The following is a 16,852-nucleotide window of genomic DNA, read 5'->3' as shown; positions in this document are numbered from 1 at the left end:
GTCTTCACAGTTAACTCTTTTAAAGTAAGAACACTATCCTTGACCTTTTAATTCTTTTAGAATCTTAATTTCTGAGATACACCAAAAATAGCTTTCTAAATGCCTTTAAAAATATCATGTCTCTAGCACATATTTTTCCTATATATATTTGTGCAGCATTCCTTCTGTAACATCCACTTCCACTTCCACTTCTACTTTCCAGTTTCCACTCCCACGGACTGAGTCTTATAAAAAGTGGCTTAAGTCTTTCAATCTCTCCTCTCAAAGTAATCTGAGAGTCTGGGTTTGTAGTATTGTTAATTCATAAACACTCAACAGTGTTCTTATTAACAATCATATATATATGTATACATATACATATATATATATATGTATATATGATTATTAGCTTTTAGAAAACTCTTTTATTGAAATACTCAAGTACATTCATATGGAATACATGGGGAGAGTTAGCATAAACTTAAAGGATAAGAGTGAGGAAGGATAGAAATAATAAAGGATAGATGGAGAGAGAAAGAGACAGAGAGTGAGACAAAGACAGAGAGACAATGACAGAAACAAAGAGAAACAGAGACAGAGACAGAGAGATAGACAGAGACACAGAGAAGAGAAAAGTAAAGCAGTGGCAAAGAAAGAAGACTCCATCTCTGGAACTGGATTCCTCCAAACCAGAAGTCTTCCATCACTAGACTGACAAATTTCAAAATGACTTACTAATTAGAATAAGAATATAACCACACCTTTACATTTAGATTAGATCAAGAGGCTTTTCCCCCTGACTTTTTATATCCCTTTGCCAGAACATTTTAGTATTAAAGTAGTAGACAAAACATATAGAACCATAGTTGTGGTTTTGTTATCCTGACCACTGACAATCAAGCAATGGAAAATCTATTCCATTTTGCATCTGCTTGATCTTTTCCTTCCAGCTAAATTTGAATTTCCCTTGCCTGTCACATATTATATATGGTGAGAATATCAAGTATCCCCTACCCTAGGTTATTTCAGACTACTCATTATTGGTAAAACTTTCCTAAAAATAAATGGTATCATGGCCTATGTCTTTATTCTTGTCAATTTATTTTTCTCCTGAGTAATTCACTTAGATATGTCATTCTGCCTTCATCTTATTTTTACACTTTCTTCTAATTTGATATTTTCTTAGCTTTTAAGTATAATTGGTTTTTATTATGAGTTAATTTTTTAAGTTTCAAATAACACACACAATCACTTGTTGACTAAGACTTGTTTGACAAATGAATTAGAAAAAATGTTTTATTACCAAATAACAGTTTACTCTCCACTCTAAACTCCTATTCTGATTACTCTCTGGTAATCAACATGCAGCAAAATGAATGAAGACTAAGCCTAATAAGAGGAGAAAACACAGGAATAATCTGAACAATCTACAAATTAAATAACTATCAAAAGCTTGAAGCTAGTAATCTGTTTACAATTATCTTATGAAATAAAGAATAGTACAATAGGAAAAAATATGAGACTAGCCATCAGCATATGAGGACACTAATGACAAGTTTGCGGCTGACCATTTGACAGTTTTTACAAGTCACAGAAGCTGTCTATGTTTCCATTTTCTCATGTGGATAATGGGGATAATAATATATATCCTTTTTTCCCCTACTTCATGATGGTCTTGAAGACCAAGTTAACTGTCTATAATAGTACTAGGCTATATAGCACTGTGTGCAATATAGACCAAAATTTCAAAACCATTAATTTCATTACCCTTACCTGAGCTGCTGCAATAAGATGGGTCAACAAGCCGTCCATTTTTATCAGAACAAATTATGGCTTGTAGGCGCACTCCTTTTCCACAGGCTTTTGTATCTGCATGCAATCTTATGCCCCATTGAGACTCCTTTTTTCCCTCTGGAAGAATGCACTCAGACCAATTTCCACTGGGTTGAGCTGTGAATATATCACAGGGGCATGCCTCCGTTTCAACTAGAGGATAAATTTCAACATTCTGGCATTTTTCCTTCTTTCTGTTCTTCCCTGTTTTAGCAAGAAACATTGTGTTAATGTTACATTTGATATTTTTGATAAAAACTGGTCACATTTATACTTTATGGCTTTTAGTGTGTTAAAACTTAAATAACCTGAAGTGTAAATATATATAACTTTTTTTTTTTTCAAAAGCCTGCCCACCTCCCACAACCACCCTACTTTCTCCATGTTTCTAAAGTATGTGACAAAGGAAGAATCATACAAGGCAAGTAAAGTACTTAAGAGAATTTAGAAAGTTGTTTTATATTGGATGAAACAATCTTGCTATAATATTTGTATTGATAAGAAATTCTTGGTAACGTTATATAATATCATTATCCCCATAATTAGCTCATGAAAGAAAATTGATTACTTTGTCTCTATTCCCCTTGCAATCAATGGTTGCCAGGGAAACCCACAAAATGGTCAAATAAACAGTAGCTCTTTTCTTAGAAATGACTTTGCAAAGCAGACTTAACCAGATATTCTTCACATATGCAATAGATATTAAAATTGTCATACTTAATGGTGTAGTGTTGATTATGATTAAAAGCAATATCTTATATTTTAAGGGATTTTGCTAACTTTAGATTAAAATGATGTGTTGTTTTTTCTTCCTACTATCAAGTTTATTTTTTTTTCTCCAAATACTAGTGAAATTCCTTTAAAGCTGGAATCCATTATACTGGCAGATTCAATCATCTTGGCCATAAAGAGAGGCAAACTTGATGTTGTTCAGTAAACTTCAGAGTGGAATGGCTATCGATGACATTTTGATGGCAACAATCTATTTACCAGAGTTGAAAATAAATCTTAGCTTTTTGAGTGTTCTCTTACTTACTGGCTACATTAATAGAAATCAAGGAATGTTTTCTTGCATATGGCAAGAGAAAGCGTTTGTATTGTTTTCAAGGTTTTCTTTAGGTGAGACTGATAAATGAGTTCATTTTTTTTTGTCAGTTGATAGCACAATATCTATCTACTTCTCTGTGGTATTGTGGAGGCAGCAAGGTGCTCAGTACAAAGCATAGAGTGACAATCATTAAGTAGACTCTGCAAGTAGATGCCACAGCTCTCTAGGCTTCAGTTACCTTCTCTGTTACATTGTGTAAGCATTTAAGAAGGTATAGAAAGCATGAAGTTCGAAATGATTTTTGTAGTTTATTTCAGTCATGATTGACTCTTCATGACTCCACTTGAGATTTTCTTGGCAAAAATACTGGAGCAGTTTGCTATTTTCTGCTCCAGTTCATTTTACAAATGAGAAAACTGAAGTAAATAGGGTTAAGTAACTAGTCCAACTAATTCATAATTAGTAAGTGTCTAAAATCAGGTTTGAACACAGAAAGATGCTCTGACTTTAGGCCCAATACTATATGCATTGTCATCTAGATAATAACTAATTTAATTAGGGTTTTTATCTGCTTATTGGCAGGAGCATGTGCAGATTTAATGAATTTTAAAGCTTTCAACTTTAATGCTTCTCTGTGTTTGTAAAACATCATCTTACATGTATTCCCACTGAAAAATATCATTGTTCTATGTAATATTTATGGAATTAATGAATTCATGGAATGTGATGACCCTTATGGTCACTAGAGTCAACTAGAAATCTAAGAGCAAATTCTATGCCTTCACCTAGATAAATCTTCAAACATGGCTTTGCAGAAAAAATGAATCCAATTAGACCTATTGTTATTATTTTCTTTCTTCTAGGGTCATGTGAATATGTTCAGAAAGGATTATCAACCCTAGTATAATTGGTCAAAGTATTTAAGGCATACTCAAAATAAAATGTTCCATTATCAATGGAATTCAGCAAATAGAGTGGATAGATTTTGATAATATTCTTTTTAATTCTATTTGAAAAACCTAAAAATAGTTTCCCATTTACCACATTTTAGCCAAAAGCCATTTGAAGATTGGGAAGTTATATGGATCAACCACAAGAATACTAGTTAGAATTATGAATTGTTTAATGAGTAATTGAACCTAGGTTCTATTTGATTTAATGTAAATAGCAGATGGATGTTCAGCACCAATTTAAACAACTACTATATTATGACTTGCAATATTATGACTATATTATGACAGCAAATAATAGGAAGAAAAAGAATTGGCAACTAATAGACATATTCACAGTTTGAAAATTCCCTTTTTGCATTCTATCAAATTATTCTAAAGTTTGATTTTTTTTTAGCCAAAATGACTGAATCTTTCATTATACTGGATTTTAATTTTAATGAGCTTCATTATTGTTGGGGGAAGGAATCACACAGAAAAGAAATCATTTTCATATTAAAACATTAACATACAGGCTTATATATGCTGATTAAGTTCTAGTCAATGGCTCTATTAGTTTTCATTAAATTCCTGATTCAAGAGACATAATCAATTCCTGGCTTTCAATTGAATGGTTGATAGTGTTTTCTTATATATTTGTTGAAGTGTCTATCTATCTGTCTAACTATGTTTCACTTTTCAACTAGTATCACAAAAAATACTAATTGGAAAGTGAAACATGGTTAGACAGATGGTAATTTTTAATATTTTAATAGCTTTATAAAAAAGCTTGAAATATTTTCCACCTAATTTGATGAATTATTTTAATATGCTTTAATTGTCAATGTTTATTGTCATGTCAATGACAATGCTTATTGTCATGGTGCATATGATTAAAATATTTTTCAAAATCCAAAATTTTCTTAATAAATGAATTATTCATAATTGTGCAGAAAACTCAAGGATTTGGTCTAAAAATTACTATGACAGAATATTCTTCTAGTACTATTGTCATTCATGCCAACTTTTAGGCAATGAGAGAATCCAAGTTTGTGCATGTGTGTATGTATATACACTTGTGTATATATGTGTGTATATGTATATGTATATATATATATATATATATATATATATATATATGTGTGTGTGTGTGTGTGTGTGTATGCATGTATATGTGTATGTATGTATATACACATATACATGTGAGAAATAATTCATTTGGACACCTACACTATTCCAATCAGTATTAGTCAATCTGAAATGATTCCATAGTGTTTATAAGTGTTATATACCTCTGACCTACAAACTCTATTACTTCCTTAATCATAGGAAGTTAACTAGAGGCCTCTCTTGTTATTCCTTGTCATAGTGACCAAGCCCAGTGTGCCAGCAATGACTCAACTACCTGGAAAGTTCTTCAATATTTTTTGGCATCTCTGGATCATTTTTTCCTGTTCAACATGATCAGGAGACCATCTTATGACCACTTAGTGAGATGTTCCATGCTTCACTTAATCTATGATAGCCTATACCATCTCCTCTTGCCTAATCCAAGGAAAAGGCCATCCATATGACCACTTTGTCAGTGCAAATGCCTCAGGCTTCATCTAAATTGTGATCCTTCTGACTTATTATTTTGCTTATTTTCAACATATATCAATTGATGGAATTATTCTTTATTCTGTATAACCATTTTTCCTCTTTCCCACCACCATACACATATATGATTTGACCAGTTATTTTCACATACTACAAACAAAGCCACAAAAATATAAAATAATTTTCCATAAATCTACAAGGTAATAATTTGAAAAGAAATTCTAAATTTGTTTAGAATCCAAAATATAAGAATCTTTTAGACTGAGCAATGCTAATTTTAAATGGTGCTTAAAATGAACAACTCCAATATTTACATAAAAAGCACATTGCATAATTCATTAAAGTTGTATAAATCCAACAATTCACTATATTCTGTATTAAGAACTCTAACAATTTTTTTTCCACTTTCAGGGTTCAGATGCAAAATGGAGATCATCATGAGAGATGAACTAATTGCCAATTCATATGAATTCCTACTTTAAAGAAAATGTCCTCTAATCTCAAAAGGTCCTAGAGGATTAGTGTTGTTTAAACTTTAATAACATTTATGTAAACATCTGCTAATTAATTATGTGTCATCTGATGTGTGCAGTGAACAAACATTTTAATGTGTCCAATATCTTCTTAATACTTATGTGCTCCAAATCCTATCAATTAATTTATTAATTTAGTAGTATTTTACTTTCAAAAGAAATTAGACTACTTATGAGAACATATGAAATGATGAAAAATCAATGAAAATACTGTTCTATAGAATAATAGAAATAATGGTGATTTTTATTCAAAACTATTAATAATTCTTGGACCATATTGTACCATATTGTATTATATAACATGTAATGTCATATCATATATTATATAATTTTTCATACCATATAGATGTAGAGCTCAAAGGAACACTAAAATATCATCTGGCTTAATGTTCTCATATTAAAAATGAGAAAATAAGTGTCTCATCAAGGAGTAAAAATCCCAAAAACATTTAACGGAAAGCTATGCAACAATATGTGTCTCAAAATTCTTTAATAATTTAAATGTGGGGAATTACCAAGATTTAACTTTGTGATACACTTTGAAATTGTGTATATAGAGAAAAATTTTCCCAGATCAAGGCAACTGGCATTACAAAGTACGATATTGTTGAATGATCATATATTGCTTAAATCTTCAGTTTGTGTCAAACTTTATTCTTCATTTGTTATTTATTATAATTGTAATTATCAAATTATGATTCTCCTTAATAATTCAAATACAAAGCAACAACCAAAAAAAAATCTTAGTACAAGAAAAATGTTAGAATGGAATATATTTTTAACATGATAGGCTTCTGAAATAACTTTGTAACCATATGCTAAAATAAATCAGAAATTTGACAGAATTTCTTTAGGAACAACTATTTCATTATTTGAATGAAAATATAAGAATCAGATCCTACCTGTCAACTGTCGGCGGCGGGTCCTCACTGTGTCACAATCTGTTGGGCATGGGGTGAATTTTGACCAAGGAGTGAACATACAGTCATCTCGGCAGGGGATGTAACACTCTTGCACAAGGGGAGGCATGTCCCCAGCCCACTTAAGGCAGTCAGTCATTTCTGCAGACTGATTATTATCAGACAGACATGTGACAGCTAAAATACAAAACAGAGTTTCAAATTACTAATTCAGTTTAAATCCATAAATATTAATTAGCAGTATGACTTAAATGTAGATAGTACAGTTAAGAATATCTACATTCAAATACTACTATGAATAGTTTACTTCTTTGTAGCCTAACTAGGTTATTCAATGCCCCAAAACTTCAGTTTCCTATCTGTAAAATGAGGCTAATTATAAAAGCTCTTGTAAGTATCTAACAGGTTTATGAGGGTCAGATAAGATAATTCATGTAAAAACACTTTTCAAACTTAGTTAGGGAATGAAACCACTATCCACCTCAAGATATATGGGGAAAAACTTCAAGAAAGGTAAGTCTCACTGAAGTGAAAATGCGTGTTCAGCCTAATTCAAATAGATTCTGAGAAAGCCAGGAGAAGGTATTAATCACAACAAATCAGCAACTAAAACCCTCAGTCCTGGCTCAGTAGAGGAACAGCTTCTAGTTCCAGCTCAGAAGGCAAAATATGGGAAACCAGGCTGTTTCTTAAAAAGAGCAGGCAAAACTATCCTCAGGAAACAGTATGCTGAAAGCCAAGGTTCAAAGCTGCACAGGAAGCTTGGCACAGTGCTCCATTTATTCCAATAGCAGAACTTAACAATAGAAGTATAAAACAAGAAAATAGCAAAAGAAAAGGAAAGAACATGAGCAAGAAACAGAAAAGAGCCTTGACCATAGAAAGCTACTATGCTGATAGGACAGAACAAAACAGAACAAAACACTAACTCAGATAAGTTCAGAATGTCCACAGAAGAAAGCTAAAAATGTGATATGAAATGGGCTCAAACCCAAAGAGGCTGCTTGGAAGTGCTCATAAAAGATTTTAAAAAATAAGACAGATAGGAGAAAAAATGAGAAAGGAAATGAGAGGTATACATGAGTCAACAGCTTAGAAAAGGAAGGAAAGAAATTGTCTGAAGAAAAAAATTCCTTAAAAAGTAGAATTCACAAAATGGAAAAAGAGATATAAAGCTAATTAAAAATTAGAACGGGACAAATGGAAGCTAATGACTCTGTGAGACAGCAAGAATAAGTCCAACAAACAAAAAGGAATGAAAAAATGGAAGAAAATGTGAAATACTTCATTGGAAAAACAACCAACCAGGAAAATAGATTCAGAAGAAGCAATTTAAAAATTATTGGCATACATAAAGGCCATATCCAAAAAAAAAAAAAAAAAGATCCTGCATAGTATTCTTCAAGAGATTATTAAGGAAAACAGCCCCAATAATCTAGAAACCGGGGGAAATATTCATTGAAAGAATCCACCATCACCCCTGAAAAGAGATCCCACAAGGAAAATCCCAGGAACATTGCTGTGAAACTACAGAACTACAATCTCAAGGAAAAAAAAAAAAAAGGAATACTGCAAGCTGACAGACAAAAACAATTTAAATAGCAAGGAGCAACAGTAATGATTATCCAGGATCTGGCAATAAAGGCTCTACAATCCTGCTACAAAAAGAATCAGAGGGCCTGGAATACCATAATCTAGCAGGTAAAAAAATTAAGATTAAAACAAAGAATTAACTATCCAGTGAGACTTAGTATCATCTTTCAGGGGAGATGACAGATTTTCAATGAAGTAAGTTATTTTCAATCATTTCTATTGGAAAAAAAAACACAGAACTAAACAGAAAAGTATAATTACTTATGTGATAGTCCTATAGTTTTGAAACCCCAAAATTTTATTATAGAGAGAACATTACTACCACTACTAACATTAATCAATGACAACAAAGAAATAACAAGACTTGTTAATTTTTTTTTATCTGAAATCCACCACCAGCATATAAATATACGTGAGAAAGGGGGGATCACTTTAGTTCCTAATATGTTCCATATAATATCCTAAATATCTCACTAATATTGAACATGAAAATGAAATGACAGTCAAAAGTTTGGAATGAGAATATAATAACAATAACTCATATCTGTATTTTCCAGTTTACAAAGCATTTTCTCCATGATATTTCAATGTAATATTATTGTTATTACCATATTATATTCAACTGTATTGGGAGCATATTTGAGGCAATATTTTTATTTGTGCATAATATTTACAACTCTGAAATACAAATTTATCTTCAGCATAATTAAGAGTAGCTGCCATATGAATCTATTTCCAATTATCTGAAGAGATAAAGTAATCTAAAGTCTTTATACATATCCTTGGGGCCAAAACATTAATGTAGATAACATAATAGGTAAACATGCAATAATTTTCAGTTTGAACATATGTTTCTTGTCACATTAACTCATTTTTAATCTCTTTTCTCGCTAGATACTTAAGACACTGCCCAATGAAAAATGGATGCTCATATCAACTGTGTATGCTGTATTTTTCATTATTTTAATTATTATAATTTACTACAAAAAGGCAAGGTCATTGATCTCCAGTTACTTTCAAAAGGATACTGTTTTAATTGCAAGTTTAGATAATCAATCTTAAGTTAATTTGGAGAATTATTATGGAAAATAAACCTTTCCACAATAACACTGTGAATGATGCTAAACAGGTAGTTTTTTTAGTTAAAATTCTAATTAAATTCATAATAAAAAACCTTTAGAAAAATAAACTTTTTGGTAGCAATGCTCAAAGATCAGCAAACATTTTTTTTTGACATTTGTTTCCTACTACTTTTCTAGAAAAAATCTAGCACTTAGATACTGGATAATAAACTTAAGAAACTCAATGAATAATTTACCACATTGTGAAGATATACCAACGATTAACAGCATAATTAATAGGAATATGGTAGTTTTGTTCAGGACTATGGAGTAATGTTCTGTTTATTTGCAGTAATGGAGAAAAGTGAAATAATAGGCTAGTTGGAAACAAAGGATAACCAATTACCATTTATCTTTGTTTTGGAATGTAGTTTGCAAATGGGGCACATAGACACATATGTGTGTCCTGCACGTCATATCTAAACATTATGGCTGTTATAACTGTCCAGAGTAATTATAGAAGGAGAAATGATTGTCTTCATAATACCCAGAGAACCATATTTAGTATCAAACCTTAATTCAAAGAGCTATATGAACGCTGCATACCCTATATTGTTCTTATTTCACTTCCTGAGTTTATTCTACCACTCCTCCTTGATTGTTTTGTTAAAGTAGCTTTTTATTTTTCAAAAATCTTGTTGTTGAAGTTATAATGATCTCCTGGTTCTGCTAATTTCACTCAGCATCAGTTCATGTAGGTCTCTCCAAACCTCTTTGTATTCCTCCTGCTGGTCATTTCCTACAGAACAATAATATTCCATAAAATTAATATTCCATAACTTATTCAGCCATTCTCCAACTGATAGGTTTCTAGCAACTACAAAGAGGGCTGCCACAAATATTTGTGTACATGTGGGTCTGTTTTTCTCCTTTATGATCTCTTTGGGATATAAGCCTAGTACAACACTGCTAGATGAAAGGATATGCATAGTTTGATAATTTTTTGGGCTTAATTCCAAATTAAAATGCTAACTTCTTGAGACAAAAATCAAGTTATTACTGTTATCATGAAATAATTACAAAAAAAAACCTCTTTAAATATTTTCTATCATGAGTCATTTAATTAAGTACTTATTGAAATCTGCCAATTCAGGGCAGGTAGGTGGCACAGTGGACAGAGCACCAGCCCTGAAGATAGGAGGATATGAGTTTAAATGTGGCCTCTTAACATTTAACATTTTCTAGCTGTGTGAGCCTGGGCAAGTCACTTAACCCCAATAGTCTCAGAAAAAAAAAGAAAAAAAAAGAAAAGAAAAGAAAAGGAAGAAGAAAGAAAGAAAAATATAAATCTGCTACTTTCTTTGTTTTAAGTTTAAAACTATCTAGGAAACAATAACAATACATAGATATTAAACACAAAGAGCACATGCAGAAAAAATGGCATGAGCTAATGATTACAGCTCAAACCAATTTAAAGGTCCCTACCACTGCCTAGAATCTTACAGTCAAATTATATTTCAAAATAATGAGGTATCATGCTATAATAGATAGCAGATTCTTGGCAGCCCTTGTTAAAAGGTTAGCCCCTATTTAAAATAGGAAATTCCTTGGAGGCCAAATTCATATTTTTCTGAGATGCAACCCAAAAGCAAGGAGAAAAGATAGAAGAAGGTAGAGAAAATAAGATCCAATAACAAGTGAAGAAGTTTCTGAAGAAGTCCAACAATATGGTGATCCTCCCTGCCACCTTTTTTTTCTTGTGGATCAACCAACAGACATTAAATTACTGTCCACTATGAGCTTTTCCTGCATAAGGTTTTGGGGATATTACAAAAGATAAATACAAATAAAAGGTGTAAAGACACAGTTCATGTTCTTGAAGAGTTTATAGTTTTGTAGCAAGAAACATAAAGTATAACTAGAATCTTTTTTTAGACTTTTGTCCAAGTTTAATCTTTTCTTTGATGTTCACAAGGAATTGAAGCTTGATTTCTAGTAGGTTAGATTTTTTCTTAGGACTTTTCTTAGGACTTAGGGTATCTATGAGCCAGCATTTTCCCACATCATGCTTTTCTTTCTGTATTGGCATGCATAAAAAGAGTAATTTTGGCCCAATAGAAATTTTGAGGTTTGTCTTAGGCAGTAAGACAATGGACAGAGCTTTGGGCCTTGAGTCAAACAACTCTTGAGCTCATATCTAGAATCAGACACATAAGAGTTTTGTGACTCTAAGTGAATTAACATGTAAAGGGCTGAAACTCTGAGTAGATGCACTTGGACAACCAAGCACTTAAGGCTAATTACTTATTGGATAATATTCTATTAGAATATGCTTGGAAAATGGCCCTTCCCACTATTCTGTGCTGGCTCAATCGTTTGGTGTATGCAAAGAATTGTAGGAGGGATTAAAGGAATAAGACTAGCCAGTCACTTTTGGCAGTAGATTGAGAGAAGAAAGGTCTTGGAGATGCTATGTCCATCCAATTCACTTCTACCCCAAAAGACCAAAAGTAAAGACCCAGGACTTTTGCTTATCCTGACTCGGATTCTAAGATATTCAGGGTGCTAACTCGGTCTTCACATTAATATAACAGCATCTACCTTTAAGGAACATTTTAAGGATCAAATGAGATAACATTTATAAAGAGCTTAATCTGTTGCCCAGCACACAGTAGGCACTTGATAAATGCTTGTTTCCTTCTAAAGGGTAGATCTCTTTCCCTTTGGAACTCTTCAAATTTTGCTCTTTTAATCCCCCCCCCCCCTCTCTAGAAATACCAGGGATTACTGCATACAGCATAAGGCTTAGACTAAGGAACACATGGGTTCAGATCACATCTCAAACATTAGCTGTGTTATTTTGGGCAAAACACAATCTCTACTTTCCTTTTCTCTAAAATTAGGGTTTTAGAATCAATGGCCCTTAAGATCTCTTCAAGATATAAAATCTTTCCTTCATCTTTTTCCTTCTGTTCCTCTTCTCTAAGCCCTTTTACAAATTAACTCTGGCTCTTCTGCTATGTTTATCATTCCTTAGGTTCTCCCAAAACTCTCCTTCCAGAATAAAGCTCAGGGCATTTTCAACAATTCTAGAATCTCTTAACAAATTTTCTTCTTCAGTTAAAGTCTTTCTTCAATAGATATCCCAATAAATGAGGTGTACCTTCAATCAACTAATGAATAAAGATTGATTAAGCACTTATACTATACCAGGCCCTAAGTTTGGCATTGAAAATATAAGTACAGAGAATAAAACAACCTCTACTCTTAAGGAGCTTATATTCTAATGAAAGAAAATATGAAAACATAAGTATATACAACCTAAATATAAATACATGCAAAGTAATTGGATATGAGGCAGTATGAGTTGGAGGGAAGTAGCAGTTAGGAAAATTAGCAATACAGAAAATTAAAGATTAATTGTTGAAAATGAAGAGCGTTTCTTTTAATGATGGACATAAAGCAGAAATTCATCCTAAGCATAGATGATGGCTGGAGTAAAAGAATGGAGACAGAAAATGGAAAATGCTAAAATCAACTAACATCCCACCCTTGTTCCCCAACATACACATACCGGGTATTAGAATGCATTTTCCTTAAAATGTGTTGAGACTCATAAGACTAAAAACTCAGATTGTGGATATTATTCCCTCATCATCTGAGTTAAAAGATACCTTGAGAAGCTTCAGGGGCTCTCTGATGTTTGCCTGATTGTTAACAATGGGTAATTTAAGCCAGGATTTTGCCAAGCTAAATCAATTTGAGGTATCTGCTATGATTACATCTCTTACTATAGATAAGTAAATCTCGTTTGTAGTAACTTTTGAATCACTTACTAGAGTCTCATTTTGTTCCAAAGGCCTTAATTGGGTTAATCGAGAACAAGCACTGTCTGTGAACAAGTTTGGCTGGAACATAACAAGTAGAATTTCATGGCCAGGATAAAAAGTTCTGTAAGAGTTATACAGAGTTTACTTTTGATTTGAGAGGCACTAAAAAGTCAATAGAGTTTTTCAAGCAATGAATAATCTGGTTTAAAGAAAGTTGCTTTGACTACAGGGTGTGTTGAATAGTTTAAAACTTGAGGAAGAGAAAACAATTGGAATGTCATTGTAATAATGTGAGTGAGAGGTGATGATGACATGAACAAAGGAGGTCTCTATGTGGGTGGAGAGAATGGGACAGATGTAAAAAATGTAGAAGCATAATGGCTAAGATTTGGCATTTGATCTGAAATATCATATGAGGGTGATTAAGGAATTTTAATATTATGAGGCCTGTTTGAAAAATTCTACATAGATAGAAGGTATAGGAATGAATTGATTATGTTGGTATGAAGTGAAAAGAAATAGAGTAGTGGATCAATAGAACAGATTCATAAACAAAACTTAACAGTCAAATGACTAAAGTATTCACTGTTTGCTGTTTCAGGTTTCACACCTGAAACAGGGTGAGACATTCAAACTAAAAGTAAAAGGGTGGAGCAGAATCTATTATGCTTCAGGCAAAACCAAAAAAGCAGGAGTAGCCATCCTCATCTCAGATCAAGCAAAAACAAAAATTGATCTAATTAAAAGAGATAAGGAAGGGCATTATATCCTGCTAAAGGGAAGCATCAATAGTGAAGCAGTATCAATATTAAACATGTATGCACCAAGTGGTGCAGCATCTAAATTCTTAAAAGAGAAATTAAGAGAGCTGCAAGAGGAAATAGATAGCAAAACTATGATAGCGGGAGATCTCAACCTTGCACTCTCAGAATTAGATAAATCAAACCACAAAATAAATAAGAAAGAAGTCAAAGAGGTAAATAGAATACTAGAAAAGTTTGATATGATAGATCTTTGGCAAAAGCTAAATGGAGACAGAAAGGAATATACTTTCTTCTCAGCAGTTCCTGGAACCTATACAAAAATTGATCATATACTAGGGCATAAAAACCTCAAAATCAAATGCAGTAAGGCAGAAATAGTAAATGCATCATTTCAGACCATAATGCAATCAAAATAACATTTAATAAAAAGCCAGGGGAAAATAGACCAAAAAATAATTGGAAACTAAATAATCTTATACTAAAGAATGATTGGGTAAAACAGCAAATCATAGACATAATTAATAACTTCATCCAAGAAAATGACAATAATGAGACATCATACCAAAATGTGTGGGATACAGCCAAAGCAGTAATAAGGGGAAGTTTTATATCTCTACAGGCCTACTTGCATAAAATAGAGAAAGAGAGGATCAATGAGGGCTTACAACTAAAATTGCTAGAAAAGGAACAAATTAAAAAACCCCAGACAAACACAAAACTTGAAATTCAAAAAATAAAAGGTGAGATTAATAAAATTGAAAGTAAAAAAACTATTGAATTAATTAATAAAACTAAGAGTTGGTTTTATGAAAAAACCAACAAAATAGACAAACCCTTAGTAAACCTGATTAAAAAAAGGAAAGAGAAAAAGCAAATTGATAGTCTTGAAAATGAAAAGGGTGAACTCACCACTAATGAAGAGGAAATTAGAACAATAGTTAGGAGCTACTTTGCTCAACTTTATGCCGATAAATTCGATAACTTAAATGAAATGGAAGAATACCTTCAAAAATATAGCTTGCCCAGATTAACAGAGGAAGAAGTAAGTAAGTAGTCTAAATAGTCCCATCTCAGAAAAAGAAATAGACCAAGCTATTAACCAAGTTCCTAAGAAAAAGTCCCCAGGACCAGATGGATTTACAGGTGAATTCTACCAAACATTTAAAGAACAACTAACTCCAATGCTATGTAAACTATTTGAAAAAATAGGGATTGAAGGAGTCCTACCAAATTCCTTCTATGACACAGACATGGTACTGATACCTAAACCAGGTAGATCGAAAACTGAGAAAGAAAACTATAGACCAATTTCCTTAATGAATATTGATGCTAAAATCTTAAATAAGATATTAGCAAATAGACTTCAGAAAATCATCCCCAGGATAATACACTATGACCAAGTGGGATTTATACCAGGAATGCAGGGCTGGTTTAATATTAGGAAAACTATTAGTATAATTGACCATATTAATAATCAAATTAATAAAAACCATATGATCATCTCAATAGATGCAGAAAAGGCATTTGATAAAATCCAACATCCATTCCTACTAAAAACGCTTGAGAGTATAGGAATAAACGGACTATTCTTTAAAATAATAAGGAGCATATATTTAAAACCTTCAGTAAACATCATATGTAATGGTGATAAACTAGAACCTTTCCCTGTAAGATCAGGAGTGAAACAAGGTTGCCCACTATCACCATTACTATTCAATATAGTACTAGAAACTCTAGCCTCGGCAATAAGAGCCGAGAAAGAGATCCAAGGAATTAGAGTAGGAAATGAAGAAATCAAATTGTCACTTTTCGCAGATGACATGATGGTATACTTAGAGAACCCCAAAGACTCTGCTAAAAAGCTATTAGAAATAATTCAGAATTTTAGCAAAGTCGCAGGATACAAAATAAATCCACATAAATCCTCAGCATTTTTATACATTACCAACACAATCCAACAGCAAGAGATACAAAGAGAAATTCCATTCAAAATAACAGTCAATAGTAGAAAATATTTGGGAATATATCTACCAAAGGAGAGTCAGGAATTATATGAGAAAAATAAAGTCAGATTTAAATAATTGGAAAGACATTCAGTGTTCTTGGATAGGCCGAGCGAATATAATAAAGATGACAATACTCCCCAAACTTATCTATTTATTTAGTGCTATACCAATCAGACTCCCAAGAAACTATTTTAATGACCTAGAAAAAATAACAACAAAATTCATATGGAAGAATAAAAGGTCGAGAATTGCAAGGGAACTAATGAAAAAAAAGTCATAGGAAGGTGGTCTAAGTGTACCTGATTTAAAGCTATATTATAAAGCAACAGTCACCAAAACCATTTGGTATTGGCTAAGAAATAGACTAGTTGATCAGTGGCATAGGTTAGGTTCACAGGGCAAGATAGTGAATAAAAATAGCAATCTAATCTTTGACAAACCCAAAGATCCCAAATTTTGGGATAAGTATTCATTATTTGACAAAAACTGCTGGGAAAACTGGAAATTAGTATGGCAGAAACTAGGAATGGACCCACATTTAACACCACATACTAAGATTAGATCAAAATGGGTCCAAGATTTAGGCATAAAGAACGAAATCATAAATAAATTGGAGGAACATGGGATGGTTTACCTCTCAGACTTGTGGAGGAGGAAGGAGTTTGTGTCCAAGGGAGAACTAGAGACCATTATTGATCACAAAATAGAACATTTTGATTACACCAAATTAAAAAGTTTCTGCACAAACAAAACTAAT

The 16,852-nt window shown here is 32.3% G+C and overlaps 1 protein-coding gene across 1 annotated transcript in view; it reads right to left on the bottom strand.

Moving 5' to 3' along the window:
* The window catches only part of THSD7B (thrombospondin type 1 domain containing 7B), a 1,297,161-nt gene that overhangs the window by 326,485 nt on the left and 953,824 nt on the right, over window positions 1-16,852 (bottom strand). The window contains exons 13-14 of the mRNA XM_074301932.1: window positions 6,824-7,018; window positions 1,753-2,016 (exon numbers count right to left, since the gene is read on the bottom strand). Coding sequence (XP_074158033.1) covers window positions 1,753-2,016; window positions 6,824-7,018 — 459 coding nt within the window. The remainder of the gene's footprint in view (window positions 1-1,752; window positions 2,017-6,823; window positions 7,019-16,852) is intronic.

Source organism: Sminthopsis crassicaudata, chromosome 3 (genome assembly GCF_048593235.1).
Source record: "Sminthopsis crassicaudata isolate SCR6 chromosome 3, ASM4859323v1, whole genome shotgun sequence".
NCBI classification, from domain to species: domain Eukaryota; kingdom Metazoa; phylum Chordata; class Mammalia; order Dasyuromorphia; family Dasyuridae; genus Sminthopsis; species Sminthopsis crassicaudata.
The sequence above is the reverse complement of the archived record's forward strand: the minus strand, read 5'-3'. Positions and strand labels throughout refer to the sequence as shown.